The sequence below is a fragment of the Hylobates moloch genome, unplaced genomic scaffold (genome assembly GCF_009828535.3).
Source record: "Hylobates moloch isolate HMO894 unplaced genomic scaffold, HMol_V3 SCAFFOLD_10, whole genome shotgun sequence".
NCBI classification, from domain to species: Eukaryota; Metazoa; Chordata; class Mammalia; order Primates; family Hylobatidae; genus Hylobates; species Hylobates moloch.
In genome coordinates this window covers 18,802,580-18,817,613 of record NW_026652285.1, presented here as the reverse complement: position 1 = coordinate 18,817,613, position 15,034 = coordinate 18,802,580, and the positions used below count along the sequence as shown (strand labels likewise).

General features: G+C 49.9%; 2 protein-coding genes across 4 annotated transcripts in view; both read left to right on the top strand.

The window, feature by feature from the left end:
- Positions 1 to 2,701: 2,701 nt before the first annotated feature.
- RSAD1 (radical S-adenosyl methionine domain containing 1) overlaps positions 2,702 to 15,034 on the top strand; it is an 18,274-nt gene continuing 5,941 nt past the window's right edge. Inside the window, exons 1-10 of one of the 3 annotated variants that reach the window (XM_032163259.2) lie at positions 2,702 to 2,874; positions 3,484 to 3,617; positions 3,735 to 3,939; positions 5,951 to 6,316; positions 6,502 to 6,565; positions 7,197 to 7,344; positions 7,563 to 7,617; positions 8,297 to 8,400; positions 8,598 to 8,747; positions 9,032 to 9,830. In XM_032163259.2, coding sequence (XP_032019150.1) covers positions 2,740 to 2,874; positions 3,484 to 3,617; positions 3,735 to 3,939; positions 5,951 to 6,316; positions 6,502 to 6,565; positions 7,197 to 7,344; positions 7,563 to 7,617; positions 8,297 to 8,400; positions 8,598 to 8,715 — 1,329 coding nt within the window. In that variant the 5' untranslated portion in view covers positions 2,702 to 2,739 and the 3' untranslated portion in view covers positions 8,716 to 8,747; positions 9,032 to 9,830. Of the gene's footprint in view, positions 2,875 to 3,483; positions 3,618 to 3,734; positions 3,940 to 5,950; positions 6,317 to 6,501; positions 6,566 to 7,196; positions 7,345 to 7,562; positions 7,618 to 8,296; positions 8,401 to 8,597; positions 9,831 to 15,034 lie in introns of those variants that run through there. The other 2 variants (XM_032163260.2, XM_032163258.2) reach the window with 2 other exon arrangements.
- Positions 11,203 to 15,034, top strand: part of LOC116474342 (FMR1-interacting protein NUFIP2-like) — a 27,788-nt gene continuing 23,956 nt past the window's right edge. The window contains 1 exon segment of the mRNA XM_058445418.1: positions 11,203 to 11,224. Coding sequence (XP_058301401.1) covers positions 11,203 to 11,224 — 22 coding nt within the window.

The following is a 15,034-nucleotide window of genomic DNA, read 5'->3' as shown; positions in this document are numbered from 1 at the left end:
CTCTTTAACTATTATCTGCCATCCCCCAGCCCCCTTCCTCCCCAACCAACCTCATTTTTTTTTATTTGTTTTGATTGGTGAACCTGGGGCATCCCTAGTAGGCAGGGCCAGATAAAGCAGGTTGTACCTTGACCCAAGAAATAAAAACAGCTGGGTTCCAAAAGGCACATAAGTTCCCAGTTCACAGGAATGGAAACTTGCCTCCTGCCTGCCCCCTTACCTTCCAGCGTGCCTGCCCCCTTACCTCCCAGCATGCCTGCCCAAGGCAGCAGCAGCCTCCTCTTGACTTTTTAAGAAATGAACATATGTTTAAGGTATTTTCAGTACCAGGCTCTACGCTGGGTACTTTCACATTATTTTCTCTCCAAATCTTCCCAACAATCCTTTCAAGTAGCCATTGGTCCCACTTCATGAATGACCCAACAGAAACTCAGGGAGGTTCTGTATCTTGCTCAAGGTCACACAGGTGGATCAGAACCCAGCTGTCTGTTAGGCAGGTTCACTGCACGCTTGTTACCAACTTGTCAGAGTCCGGTGAGGCAAACACCCACAAGTTACATAACGCTGAGTCCAGCGAGGCAAACACAAGTGACATGCAATGTGTTTATTACCTATAGGTAGGCAATAAGGGACAACAGAAGGCTGGGATTCATTTGGAGCTGGACTCCTAAGGCTCAGGAAAGCTGCTGAGGCAGATGGGGGATGGACTGCTATCTGCGCATGCCCGACTTTTTTTTTTGTTGGTTTGTTTGTTTTGAGATGGAGTCTCGCTCTTTCACCCAGGCTGGAGTGCAGTGGTGTGAACCCCAGGATTCAAGCAATTTTCCTGCCTCAGCCTCCCTGGTAGCTGGGATTACAGGTGTGCACTACCGTGTCCAGCAATTTTTTTTTTTTTTTTTAGTAGAAACAGAGTTTCGCCATGTTGGCCAGGCTGGTCTTGAACTTCTGACCTCAGTTGATCCACCTGCCTCGGCCTCCCAAAGTGTTGTGATAACAGGCGTGAGCCACCACGCCCAGCCAGCCGGACTTGTACTGAAGCTGAGGGGCCCCAGAAACCAGCCCACCCTGTTTTTTGTTTGTTTGTTTGATACAGTCTCACTCTGTCTACCAGGCTAGAGTGCAGTGGTGCCATCTGGGCTCACTGCAACTTCCGCCTCCCAGGTTCAAGCAATTCTCCTGCCTCAGCCTCCTGAGTAGCTGGGACTACAGGCACGCCCCACCACACCTGGCTAGTTTTTTGTATTTTTAGTAAAGATAGGGTTTCACCGTGTTAGCCAGGATGGTCTCAATCTCCTGACCTTGTGATCTGCCCGCATCGGCCTCCCAAAGTGCTGGGATTACAGGAGTGAGCCACTGCACCCGGCTTCTGCCCTGGGTTTTATACCCTGGGGCCATGTGACATGTTGGGCTGAAGTGCTGAAGGACATCCTTTTTCTAGAGGTACTGGAACAGAGCATGGCTGTGCTGGCCAGTCCTTCCTTCCCTCAGGATGTTGCATTCTCTGCACCCTCTACAGTTTTATTTATTTATTTATTGAGACAGTCTTTCTCCATCACCCAGGCTGGAGTGCAGTGCACTGTCTCAGCTCACTGCAACCTCCACCTCGCAGGTTCGAGGGATTCTCCCTGCTCAGCCTCCCATGTAGCTGGGATTACAGGTGCCCACCACCACGCCTGGATAATTTTTTTATTTTTGGTAGAGACAGGGTTTCAGCATGTTGGCTAGGCTGGTCTTGAACTTCTGATTTTAAGTGATCTGCCCGCCTCGGCCTCCCAAAGTGCTGGGATTACAGGCGTCTACAGTTATTCTTGAGAACTACAAGCAAGAAAGGAGAGGAGAACCAGGTCAGTTCAAGGCCACTGGGAGAACTGTCCTGCACCGCCTGCCTCTGAAGCCCATGATGTTTCTGCTTTGTGGGACAGTTGTTCAGGTGCCTGCTTCCCCAGGCCTTCCCCTGCGCCTTCCCCCTCTCTCCTGCACACACCATCTGACTGTCCTCCCAGCACGTACACCTCCAGATGCTTGGGTTGGCCTGACCCAAAACAGCCTACTCTCCCGGCCAAGCCAATTGCCCCTGGGATTTTCTGCTCCTCCAAGATCCCATGCATAGCCCTGGTGGTGGCTCATGCCTGTAATCCTTAGTTATTCTGGATGCTGAGGCAGGAGGATTGCTTGAGGCCGAAGAGTTCAAGACCTCCCCTCTCCCAAATAGTTGTAAATGAAATTAAAAGAAAGATACAGCCCAAGTGTCTCTTCTGCCCTACTGACTCCCACACTCTTAAAACAGATGACCTCACAGCACTGAGGCACACGGCTCTGGTGTCCAGCAGGCACGGAATTAATACGTCTTGCCTGTCCTGGCCGGCTGGCTTGCCTCTCTCCTGTCAGAATGCAACCTGGCTTTATGCACCTAGATGTCCCCAGCGCCCAGTTCTGAGCCAGGCACATCAAATGTCAAGGAATTGACTGAACGATCTAAGAGCTCCTGGATGGGTCCGGGAACTCGCCCGGGCACAAGGTGCCAAAAGCTAGGCAGCCCGCCCCGCGCGGCCTGGGGAAAGAACCGACAGGCGGCCGCGGTGAGCGCCCGGGCGCCCGGCAGGTGGCGCCGCAGCCCCGGGCCCGGGTCCTCTCGTCGCGCGGTCACGCAGCCCCTCTTCTTTCCGCCGGCTGCGCACTCACAGTGATCCCTGCGCGCGTCTCCTGTTGGGGTCCGTGCCCCGCGCTGCGCTGGGCGCTATGGCGTTCCCCGGAGCCCGGGCCCGCGTCTGGGCGGCAGCAGCCAGAGCGGCCCAGAGGAGCCGCCGCGTGGAGAACGCAGGAGAGTCCCCGAGTCCTGAGCCTGCGGGCCGACGCGCGGCGCTTTACGTACACGTGAGTAGGGGCGGGGGCGGAGCCCACGGTGTGTGGCCGCAGCCGTGGCTGTGACCGTGGCGGTCCAAAACCCAGGTGGCGGTTTGTCACTCTGTGAACCCGCCTGTCGTGTTTCCGTGCCCCCGTACGAGGTCTGGGATGGGACCTTGTGCCTTGGCAGGGAAATGACTTGGTCCAGAAACCTGAAGTCTCTCCTACTCACCGGCTCAGTGACTCTGACCAAACGGTTCAAATTTCATAACAATTTTCCTCTTAGCAAGAAAAAACTTTTTTAAGAGCGGTGTTCTGATTCGGTAGCTGGGAAAATGGCCCATAGGAAAATTGTATGAAACTTATATGATCCCAGAGAGAGCTTGGGTTGAGTTCCTTCCTGACGTCTGCTGGTTGGAAGAGGCAGCCTAACAAAGGAGTGAGCCTCAGTTTTCTCACATTGAAGTGGATGTAATCACCCCAGTGCGACCTGCCTTGGGGGGTTGTGTGGCTTAGATGTCCTAGCTACTGTGGAAGGACCTCGGGATAGGGGTGGGGGTGGGGTTGGGGATGTGTGCGACTGAACCCTGGAAGTGGCCAGGGCAGCTCTCACCGCGCACGTGCACTCACTGCCCCCAGTGGCCTTACTGCGAGAAGCGCTGCAGTTACTGCAACTTCAACAAGTACATCCCTCGCCGCGTGGAGGAGGCTGCCATGCAGAAGTGTCTGGTGACCGAAGCGCAGACACTGCTGCGGCTCAGCGGGGTGCAATGGTGGGTAGTGGGGGCTGTAGGCAGCGTTTTGGGAAATATTTGGAGGAGTGGTGGGGGATAGGTGCAGGCAACCCAGAGGGCTCCCCCAGGTCTCATTTCTCCATCCTTTTTCCCCAGGGTGGAGTCTGTGTTCTTCGGTGGGGGGACCCCCAGTCTAGCCAGTCCCCACACGGTGTCTGCCGTCCTGGAGGCTGTGGCACAGACAGCCCACCTGCCTGCAGACTCGGAAGTCACACTGGAGGCTAATCCTACTTCAGCTCCGGGCTCCAGACTGGCAGAGTTCGGGGCAGCAGGGGTCAACAGGTTGTCTATAGGCCTCCAGGTAACCCATGGCACCCACCCCATCCCAGTGCACCCCGCCCTTCAGTGCCATCTCCTCTTTGGTCACATTCATTCACTGGGCAAACATTGAGCACCTTCTGGGTGCCAGGGACACAGTAGGGCCTAGTGCGACACTTTTGTAACTCCTTAATTGTCTGCTGCTGTCATAGACCACAAACTTTATGAGAAAGGGATCAGGTGTGGCTTTTCTATTTCGAGCACTTACCATAGTGCCTGGCACATAGTAGGTGGTCAAAAAAGATTTGCTTCATGACTGGAGACACGGGGGATGCAGACATGTAGCCAAATTATTGCAGCATGGTAAATGTCACCTGTAAAGGGGGTCTCTATAAAAGGCTTCTAGAGTACAGCCTGAAGGGAGGTCACTCTGATGAAATCACTGAAACTTCTCTGGAGGAGATGATGTTTGAATGAAGAGGAGGAGTTCACCAGGTGAGGGGGTGTGGCGGAAACGACACAGGACATGGAAAAGCCTGGCATGTTTTGGGGGAGCTGTGAGTCATTCCTTGTGACTGGAGAGGCTGGAGACAAGGCTGCAAGGTAGAGTCCAAAACCTCTGGTGCCTACCAAGGAGTGTGGGTTTTGTCCTAGTAATGATAGGGAGCCACTGAAGGTTTTTAAGTAGGGAGAAACCTAGTCCTCTCAGGTTGACCTCTGATATTTCCGTAGGACTTCTGGGTTGTGGGCTTTGTTCTGATGGAATAGGCTGACAGAAACACATCACTTCTAAGATATTCTTACCCCAAAGTGCGTATCTTCAATCTGATTGTCAGGAAACCCTGAATTAAGAGACTTTTACAAAATTATTGTGGTAAGAACAGACAGCACGAGATCTACCCTCTTAACAAGTTTTTAAATGTACAGCACTGTTAACTATAAGCACAGTATTATACAACCAATCTCTAGAAATTATTCATTTTAAAGAATTCATTTAAATAATTATTGTAATTTTTAAATAATCATAATTTATTTAAATTCATTAAATTCTTCATTTTAAACAACTGGCCTGTATTCTTCAAAAATGCCAATGTCATGAGAGACAAAGAAAGGCTGAGAATCCAAAGGAGACAAGAGACAGCTGAATACAATGTGTGGCCCCTGACTGGGGAAGAAGGAGGAAATTACTGCAGTAGATGTTATTGGGACCATTAGCCAAATTTGAATATGACAATGTATTATGTAATGGTGTTGTGTCAGTGTTGCATTTCCTGAACTCTGTAATTGGATTGCAGTTATGTAAGAGAATGTCCTTGTTCTTTAGGAAATACACACCTAAGTATTTAGAGGTTAGGGAGTAGAATATCTATAACTGCTATTCAATATAGTGGCCACAAGCCACAGACTAGTGAGCATTTGAAATGTGGTAAGTTAAGTTTAATTCACTTAAATTTAAATAACCACATGTGGCTACTACCTATCATATTGGACAATACAGATACGAACATTTCCACCATTGCAGAAAGTTCTTTTGGACAGTGCTGGTTTATAATTTACTGTTAAATGATTCAGCATAATAACAGGTATGTATGTTTAAAGAGAAACAAGTATGGACAAATGGTGAATCTAGATGAAGGGTTTTTTTGTGATTTTCTTTCAACTTTTCTATAGGTTAGAATTATTTAAAATTGAAAAGTAAAGTAAATAAAGACTGTTGATTTTGGAGTCAGACAGTCCTAAATTCCAGGTCGAACTTTGCAACTGTATGGCCTTGGGCAAGTTACTTAACACCTCTGAACCTCAGTTTTCTCATCTGTAAAATAGAACTAATATTGGAGGGTTACAAAGATTAAATTAGACACCACATAAAAGAGCTTGGCACATAGCGACCCTTCTGTGAACGGCAGCTGTTGGTGCCAGCTTGACCTTCCCCCTCCTGCCTTCCAGCTGCCTGCCACATGCTGCATTCTCCCTGTATCAGTGTCTACAATGGGGTGAGTGTTCTTGTCTCTCTCTGAGCTGCTGGTATGCTTACACCCACCCTCTTTTCCCAGTCCCTAGATGACACTGAACTCCGGCTGTTGGGACGGACGCACTCGGCCTGCGATGCTCTGCGGACGCTGGCAGAGGCCCGGCGCCTCTTTCCCGGGCGCGTGTCTGTGGACTTGATGCTGGGGCTGCCAGCACAGCAGGTGGGGCCGTGGCTTGGGCAGCTGCAGGAACTGCTGCACCACTGTGATGACCACCTCTCCCTCTACCAGCTGTCCCTGGAGCGGGGCACCGCACTCTTCACCCAGGTGCAGCGGGGTGCCCTTCCAGCCCCTGACCCAGAGCTCGCAGCTGAGATGTACCAGAGGGGCCGGGCCATCCTTCGGGAGGCTGGCTTCCACCAGTATGAGGTCTCTAACTTTGCCCGGAATGTAAGTTCTGGGGCTGATGGCTGGAGGTGGAGGATGGGCAGACTGCAGTGTGACCAGGGCATTGTGACCTTCTGAAGAGAAGGATCCTGGCTGAGATGGTGGGACATTCTAACCTGGGGCCCCTTACCTGAGTCAAAAACGAGGCCCGTCCTCTTCACTCTGCACTATTTCCTCCCTCCCCGCAGGGAGCGCTCAGTACCCACAATTGGACTTACTGGCAGTGTGGTCAGTACCTTGGCATTGGGCCTGGTGAGTCCCGTGAACTACAGAAAAGATGACTCAGGAGAGGAATGTCGTGGCTGTGTGAACTTGGGCCACATTAATCTCTCCAAGCCTCTATTTTCTCATATGTAAAATGTGGCAAAAAATAATACCTCCCTATAGAACCGTTGAGCATGAATCGTAAGGGGCTTAATGTCGCACCTTGCACTGCGGTTCTCAGCCTTTAGTGTGTATGAGAATCTCCTGGAGGGCTTGTTAAAAGCCAGGCTGCTGGGCCCCACCCTCAGAATTCCCAATTGGACAGGGCTAGAGGAGAGCCCAAGAATTTATATGTCTTGGCATTTTGGGATAGATGATTTAAAAAAAAAAAAAAAGAAAAAACAAAGAAGGGCCTGGTGTCATGTGCCTCTAATCTGAGCTACTTGGGAAGCTGAGGTGGGAAGATCGTTTGACCCCAGGCGTCCAAGACCAGCCTGGGCAGCATAGTGAGACACCACCTCAAAAAAAAAAAAAAAACGAGAAAGAAAGAAAAGAAAAGAAAAAGAATTTACATTTCCAGTGTGTTAGAGGCAGTTGCTGCAGGAACTACATGATTTAAATCTGGTAAGCACATAGTATTAACACCCATTAATGTGGGGATGGTTGTTGATGTTGTCAGGGGCCCATGGGCGATTTATGCCCCAGGGGGCTGGAGGCCACACCCGGGAGGCTCGGATCCAGACACTGGAGCCTGACAACTGGATGAAGGAGGTGATGCTGTTTGGCCATGGCACCCGGAAGCGTGTCCCCCTGGGCGGGCTGGAGCTGTGAGCATCCAAGGGCACAGGGCTCTCCCCCAGGGTCCCCATACCCCAAGACCACCTCTATTTGTACATCTTTTATTTCCTGTCTTGCCCTGGCCCCTGCCTTGCCACATACTGTATGGTCCCTGTTAGCCTCTTCTAAATGCATCCCAGTGTAGAATTTGGAGAATGGGAGGAACACAGGCCTCCTGTCTAAGACTCCTTGATGATTTTTCTTTGAGGCTGGAGGAAGTTTTGGCCCTGGGGCTACGCACCGATGTGGGGATCACTCACCAGGTAAGGACTTGGGATTCTTGCACACCACTCCCTCCTAAGTCTTGCAGAATCAATGCCCCCTCCCTGCCACCCCCCCACACACATATACTTCCAATTTCTGTGAGATTGGCAGCTAGAAATGGGGCCCGGGTCCAGCTGAGGCCTGATGGGCAGAAGCAGTGAGCAGTGGTGCATAGCTAAGAACCCTAGACCAGGGCTTCGGAGACCCAAGTTCCAGCCCTCGTTTTACTGCAACCATGGACACAAATCCTTTCACCTCTCTCAACCTCAATTTTCTGAGCTCTGTGAAGCAATAGATAGATAAAGGGTTTCCACTTGTTTTTAGGGAGCACTGAAACCTCTCATAGGAAGCACAGTAGATAACGATCAAGCAAACCCAGAGCTGCTCTGGATAAAGCAGAGCCATAAAGCCCTGGCTAGAGCTGGCTGAGAGGGGAGGGAAGAGAGGAGGCATAGAGGAAGGCCTGGCTTGGCTGGAAGCTGGGTTCCAGCCTCAGTGGAACAGGAGTGAAGGTGCCCTCCTCCCTGCTGGTCCGTTGGCCTGGTTCTGGTTTCACGCATGTCAGCTGCTGAGATCTCCATGCTGGACCGGACCCTCCCCCACCTCTCACCACACCCCAACTACATGGCCCTGAGTAGCCAGGCCAGCTCCCCACCTCTGACCCTCTGGCTTCCCCAGCACTGGCAGCAGTTTGAGCCCCAGCTGACCCTGTGGGACGTGTTTGGAGCGAACAAGGAGGTGCAGGAGCTGCTGGAGCGGGGCCTACTGCAGCTGGATCACAGGTGTGTTGGGGGTGCTGGGCAGAGGGGGCTGAGGCATCCCAGGGAGCCCTGACTACAGCTCTCCACAGACCCAGGAGAAGTGAGAAAGACTGACTGGTAAGGAGGGGCCTGCAGGTGCTGGGGGCTTGGCCCTGCTGGGGGATGGGCTTGAAATTGGTAAGATGAAGTAGTCACCTTCAGGCCTCTTGGTTTTCCAGGGGTCTTCGGTGTTCCTGGGAGGGTCTGGCTGTGCTAGACTCTCTCTTGCTGACCCTCCTGCCTCAGCTCCAAGAGGCCTGGCAGCAGAGAACCCCCTCCCCTGTGCCAGGAGGATGACAAAATGTTCCTGTGTTCCAGGGTAATGCCAGGTGGGTTTTGAGAGCTGGGTCGGTACTGCAGACATCTCTTCTGCATTGTCGGGTGCCGTCTCTGCTCCATGTGGTCATTGCCCAGCCCTGGCATCCCCAGGGGAATGGCAGCAGTGAGGTAGATGGGAGGACATTTCTGGTCGGGGAACTGGCATCCCATTCAGCTTCTCAGGACTCACAGGCCAGCATGTGTTCCATGGCTGGGAATTGCCTACCACCCACATCAGCTTCTGTTTACCTTTTTGGCATCAAATAATGAACAGTGTTTGGAAATCTTTCTACAGGCAATTACCTCCCCAAGAGAAGCCTTCCTTACTTTGGAGTAAGGTCCTAAGACAGCTGGATGAGTCAGGAAAACCATGTCCCCTCTAGGTATTATTAATATAAGCAGGAAGGGATCTATTATAGGAATGAAGTATTTATAAAACCACTGAAAGGGACAGAGAAGTGAAAATTGGAGAAAGCCAGTAGTAACTGTCAGAAATCAGCAACGTGCAGGAGGCACAGAAAACTCCTGCTGATGGTCTCAGCTTCCAGCAGCACAAAAGCAGATGATGTACTGGAAAGTGCTCAGAAGATGCTACAAAACCTCATGCCTACTGTCTGCCACTGCTGGAAAAGGAATCATGGTTTCTAGACGTGCCTCTCATTAGTGGACTTTAAAGCAAATCCTGGCTGGCAGGAAATTCTGAGGAATATAGTTCTTAGGCTTCCAGCCTCTACCATGCAGGAGAGAACACAGAAGGACTGATACATGTTGGTGGATCCATGTATGTGTCCAGCACAGCGGCCTGCTGGACTCTGAGAACTGGGAAAGATCAGAGCAAGCCTTGCCACTTACTTCGGGAAACCAGAATATGTTTGGGGTGGTAGGAGCCACGCAGACTCTCCTGAGTCCCCTCACTGACTTCCTTCCCCCTGTGCCTTTCCTTTGAGAGTGAAGGTGGGTGGAGATGACCAGAGAAAGGGGAGAGAATTCAGGAAAGACCCAAAGTGTTTGTAATTCTTTGTCCTTTTACCTACAGAAATGGTCACATGGTTCTATTTAAATAGCCTAATAAACACATCTGGAGCCTGTCTTGACTGTGGTCCTCTCCTTTGAGCTCCTTCCTAGAGCATGGAATCCTGATTTCAGGACTAGAAGCTTAGCCTAGGGCTGAGATTCCTTCCCCCGCTCCCTACATTTTATTTTGAAGGATTTCAGACCAACAGAAAAGATGAAAGAATAGTTCAATGGAGGCCCTATATCCTTTGTCTACTATGTAGCTGTAAAGTCTGGAAATAGGCAAATATTCATAATGCCATCAAGAACATCTTCAATCTGTAGAAAAATATGATAGGCCAGATGGGGTGGCTTATGCCAGCACTAGGGGAGGCCAAGACGGGAGAATCACTTGAGCCCAAGAGTTTGAGACCAGCCCGGGCAACATAGCAAGACTCTGCTTCCAAAAAATAATAAAAAAAAAAGTTTCCATACTTTGTGATTACCCTATAGATTCATCAATTGTTAATTTTTGGCCACATTTACTTCATCTTTAGATGTCTGTATTTTTTTTTTCTGAATAATTTAAAAGTTGTAGACATCAGGCCGGGCGCAGTGACTCACACCTGTAATCCCAGCACTTTGGGAGGCTGAGGCAGGTGGATCACTTGAGGTCAAGAGTTCAAGACCTGCCCGGCAAACATGGCAACATATCTTCTCTACCAAAAAAAAAAAAATACAAAAATTAGCTGGGCGTGGTGGCATGCACCTGTAGTCCAGCTACTCGAGAGGCTGAGGCAGGAGAATCACTTGAACCCGGGAGGCAAAGGTTGCAGTGAGCCGAGATTGTGCCACTGCACTCCAGCCTGTGACAGCGAGACGCCGTCTCAAAATAAATAAATAAATTCATTAACTACATATAATCATTATAGATAATTTTAGCTTTTCTCCATTAAAAAAAGAGGTTTCCATTTTTTAAAGGGATGATACTTTTTTTTTTTCTTTTTTTGAGACGGCTTCACTGTGTCGCCAAAGCTGGAATGCCATGGCATGACCACAGCTCACTGTAGTTGTGACCTTTCAGGTTCAAGCAATCCTCCCACCTCCCACCTCAGCCTCCCAAGTAGCTGAGACTACAGGTGTGTACTACCATGCCTGGCTAATTGTTTAAGTTTTTGTGGAGATATGGTCTCCCTATATTTCCCAGGCTGGTCTCAAACTCCTGGGCTCAAGTGATCCTCCCACCTCAGCCTCCCAAAGTGCTGGGATACAGATGTGAGCCATTGTGATACCCTTAACCTGGAAGTTGTATGTTATATGTGTGAGACAGAGGGAGTGGGGAGGGGCATTTTCCTGGGAAGAGGCTCCATAAGTTTCATACCTTATGTCATAGGGTACCATGATGCCAGAAGTAATCTAGTATCACTGCCAAATGAGGCATGCTAAGCTCAGCCTCTAGCTCAGTGACTAAGAATGGGGCCTCCCCACCTCTCAGGTAAGCACGTGCGTTTCCCTGTGCCCAGTGGGTGTGAATATCAGTCCTTCCTTGATCCTGTGGTAACATGGTAAGTGTTACTACCTCTGCTTTATTCATGAAATATTAAACAAGCACAAATGGTGTGCCAGGGACTGCACTGGGTGACAGGGAGGAACAAGACCTGTCCTGGCCCTCAAGGCACTCACTGCCATGTTGACAGATGTGTAAAGAGATTAATTCCAGGCTTCTCAGTCAAGGTGTGCAGGCAGGTCACGGGAGCCAGGGGCACGTTTGGTTCGGAGGGACTAGGAGCAGGACAGGAGATACCCTTTTCTTACCACCTCCATTGCCCCTGCTGCACTGGAAAGCCTGGCCCTGGGGCAGCCTGTGGGGTGACCCGTGCTGCTCGGGGAGCTGCTTCCTGAGACTTCCCCTGATCTTGACATTCAAGAAGCGAGCACGGGGCCGAGACAGGTGCACCATCAGATAATCTGGGACCACTCAGGTTTCTCCCAGCTGCCAGGGCTTGTGCCACTTGAGACGTCCGGGCCCTCCCTGCCACGACACCTCATGAGGCCCGTGCAGAGGAGCTGGGTAGGAGCCAGGGCCAAGTGGGGGTGGCACAGATCACCTTCTGTGACTCAGTCTGGTCTTTCCTTCACCAGATGAATCAGAAGCTCCTGGAGGTGGAGCCCGGGAATCTAGTTTTTCAATGCTCATAGATGGCTCTAATGATCATTCCCTTTTGAGAACCCCTGATTACAATCATTTCTTGCCTTCCATGCCAGGAGCTGGGGGCAGGAGGAAAGGGGGACATGGCTATTTCCAGTGTCCTGTGACAAAGTGGGAAGGGGGGCCTTCATTCCACATCCCAGCCCTTCCATGACTCATCCATCAGGGGGCTTCTCCTCCCCCGTAGTGGGACCTGGGTTGTCATCTTTTCACCTGCCCTACATGGACTCAAGTAAAAGGGGTGAACAGCCCCCTTTGGTGATGAAGTTGGGGACTTACAGTACAAGTGGGTATGTGGTTATAGCTTGAAGCACCAAACCCTCTGCGTGCAGGCGGAGCACTGATCATTTGAATGCCCCCCAACTGAGCCACCCCTCCCCACTGCCGAATTGTGTGAGGTCGACAGGACGGCTCTTTTCATTTCCATCTTACAGATAGGGACATTCATGGAGGCTCTCTAACTCGACTCAAGTCCTATAAGCGTAAGTAGAAGGCCTGGCATAACACTTCTGGGCATCCAGAACTTTCTGTCCCATCGTTGTTTTCTCCTTGCTGTAGGTCCAGGTCAAGTGGTCTGCCTCTTAAATTAGGCAAAGTCCAGACCTCTCAAATTTAGGGACAGGGAGGGTGAGGGTCTCACTGTGTCCCCCAGGCTGGAGTACAATGTTACGATCACAACTCACTGCAGCCTCAAACTCCTAGGCTCAAGTGATCCTCCCACATCAGCTCGCCAGCCCCTCGTAGCTGGCATCATGCCCGTGAGACCGCTCACCTCTCCTCTCACACCCTTCTGCAAAGAACAGAACTTTAAATAATAGAATGAAATCACTTGTGTGGTAGATTGTATCATGTCCAAAATGTTTGCTACCTCTCCTTGGCATGAGCCTCACCTGAGGGCCTGGGGAGGATTATATACCCCCACCTTGTTGAACCTGGAAGGGCCACGAAACTTGCCTAGCACTTGTTGTAAGAGCCGGTGGGTGGTCCATCAGCTGTCTGTTGCAGTGACCTGCAATGTTCACATGGAGGCTGGTTTGTCAGCCTAGGTCCCAGGGTGAAGAAGATGGTCAGAGCAGCCAGCCACAATAGACATGAACAGTAGAGAGAAATTAACCCCTGCCATTGTAGACCAGTAGACTTTCCAGTGGTTGCTGCACCATAATTGAGACTAAACTGTTTGATTCAGTTTGTAATCCCGCCATTCAAAGATTAGCCATTGTTAAGATTCTGGTGTGTATCTTAGCAGAAATTCTGATATGCAAATTAATGTATTTAGATACACAATCTTACAAAAATGGGATAATACACATCTTGCGTTGAAGCTTTCTTGTCTTATCTAATATGTACTGAGTGTCTTTCCATGGTAAATTTATATCTAGAGCCAATTTTTCAGTGTTGGGATCACAGTGTGGCTCCATAGTGTACTAATGCATGGTTATGGCAAAAAATGTTGTTTTCCCAGTTTCTTTTATTTTCTCTTTCTTTCCTTCTTTTTTTTTCCTTTTTTCATCTCTGTCACCCAGGTTAGAGTGGAGTGCAGTGGCACAGTCCTGGCTCACTGCAGCCTCAACCTCCTGGACTCAAGCAGTGTTCCCACCTTAGCCTCCTGAGTAGCTGGAACCACCACACCTGGCTAATTTTTAAATTTTTTGTAGAGGCAGGGTTTTGCCATGTAACTCACATTGCTTTTGAACTCCTGAGCTCAAGCAATCCTCCCCCCTTGGCCTCCCAAAGTGCTGGGATTACGGGGGTTACAGGTGTGAGCCACCGCACTCAGCCTCCAGTTCCTTTTTTTTTTTTTTTCTTTTTTTGAGACAGAGTCTTGCTGCCTTGCCCAGTCTGGAGTGCAGTGGTGCAATCTTGGCTCACTACAACCTCTGCCCCCCAGGTTCAAACAATTCAACATCAACCTCCCAGGCTCAAGTGATCCTCCTACCTCAGTTCTCTACCCCTTTGTAGCTGATACTACAGATACACACCAGCGTGCCCAGCTAATTTTTAAATTTTTTACAGAGATGCAGTCTCACTATGTTGCCCAGGCTGGTCTCTTTTTTTTTTTTTTTTTTTTTTTGAGATGGAATCTTACTCTATCACCCAGGCTGGAGTGCATTGGTGTGATCTCGCCTCACTGCAACCTCTGCTGCCCAGGTTCAACCGATTCTGCTGCCTCAGCCTCCTGGAGTAGCTGGGATTACAGGTGCCTGCCACTGTGCCCGGCTAATTTTTGTATTTTTAGTAGAGATGGGGTTTCACTATCTTGGCCAGGCTGGTCTTGAACTCCTGACCTCGTGATCCACCTGCATCAGCTTCCCAAAGTGCTGGGATTACAGGTGTGAGCCACCGCGCTCAGCCACCCAGGCTGGTCTTGAACTCCTGGCTTCAAGTGATCCTCCCGCCTCAGTCTCCCAGTGTTGGGATCACAGGCGTGAGCCACTGAACCCCGCTTAATTTTTGATAAATATAAACTCTGTGATGAACATGTTATGTAAATATTTTTATGCAATGGTTTGATCATTTTCTTAGGTTTAGGTTAAATCTCAAGAAGTGGAATTGCTGACTCTGAGGATTCGCACATCCTTTGTTTGGATACACAATGCCAGACTACCCTCCAGGAAGCCTGCCCAGTCCGGTTCCCATTCTCTGCCTCACCTCTCCAAACTGGACTACATCCCACCACCCCCGGCTAATTTTTTTTTTATTTTATATCGATCTCCTGACCTCATGATCTGCCTGCCTCGGCCTCCCAAAGTGCTGGGATTACAAGCGTGAGCCACCGCGCCTGGCCTAAGAAAGCATATCTTAAACCCAGCATATCAGATTTGATAGAAGGAATTGTTGAGAGCTGGAGAAAAACTAAGTGCTTTTTTATTGCAGATTGTAACTTGAAGACTGAAATTAGAATGTTAGATTTTCCATTTTGGGACTTCGTAGGGACCCGATAGTATGCAATAGAAGTGAACACATACACGCGAGTTAGGTATTTAATCCTAAATATTTGGAACAGTTTAAAAACTGTTAGGGACTATATAACTAGATTTTTTAGCATTAGATCTTGTTCAAAAGATGAGAAAACACTACCATATTATGGCTGCATAA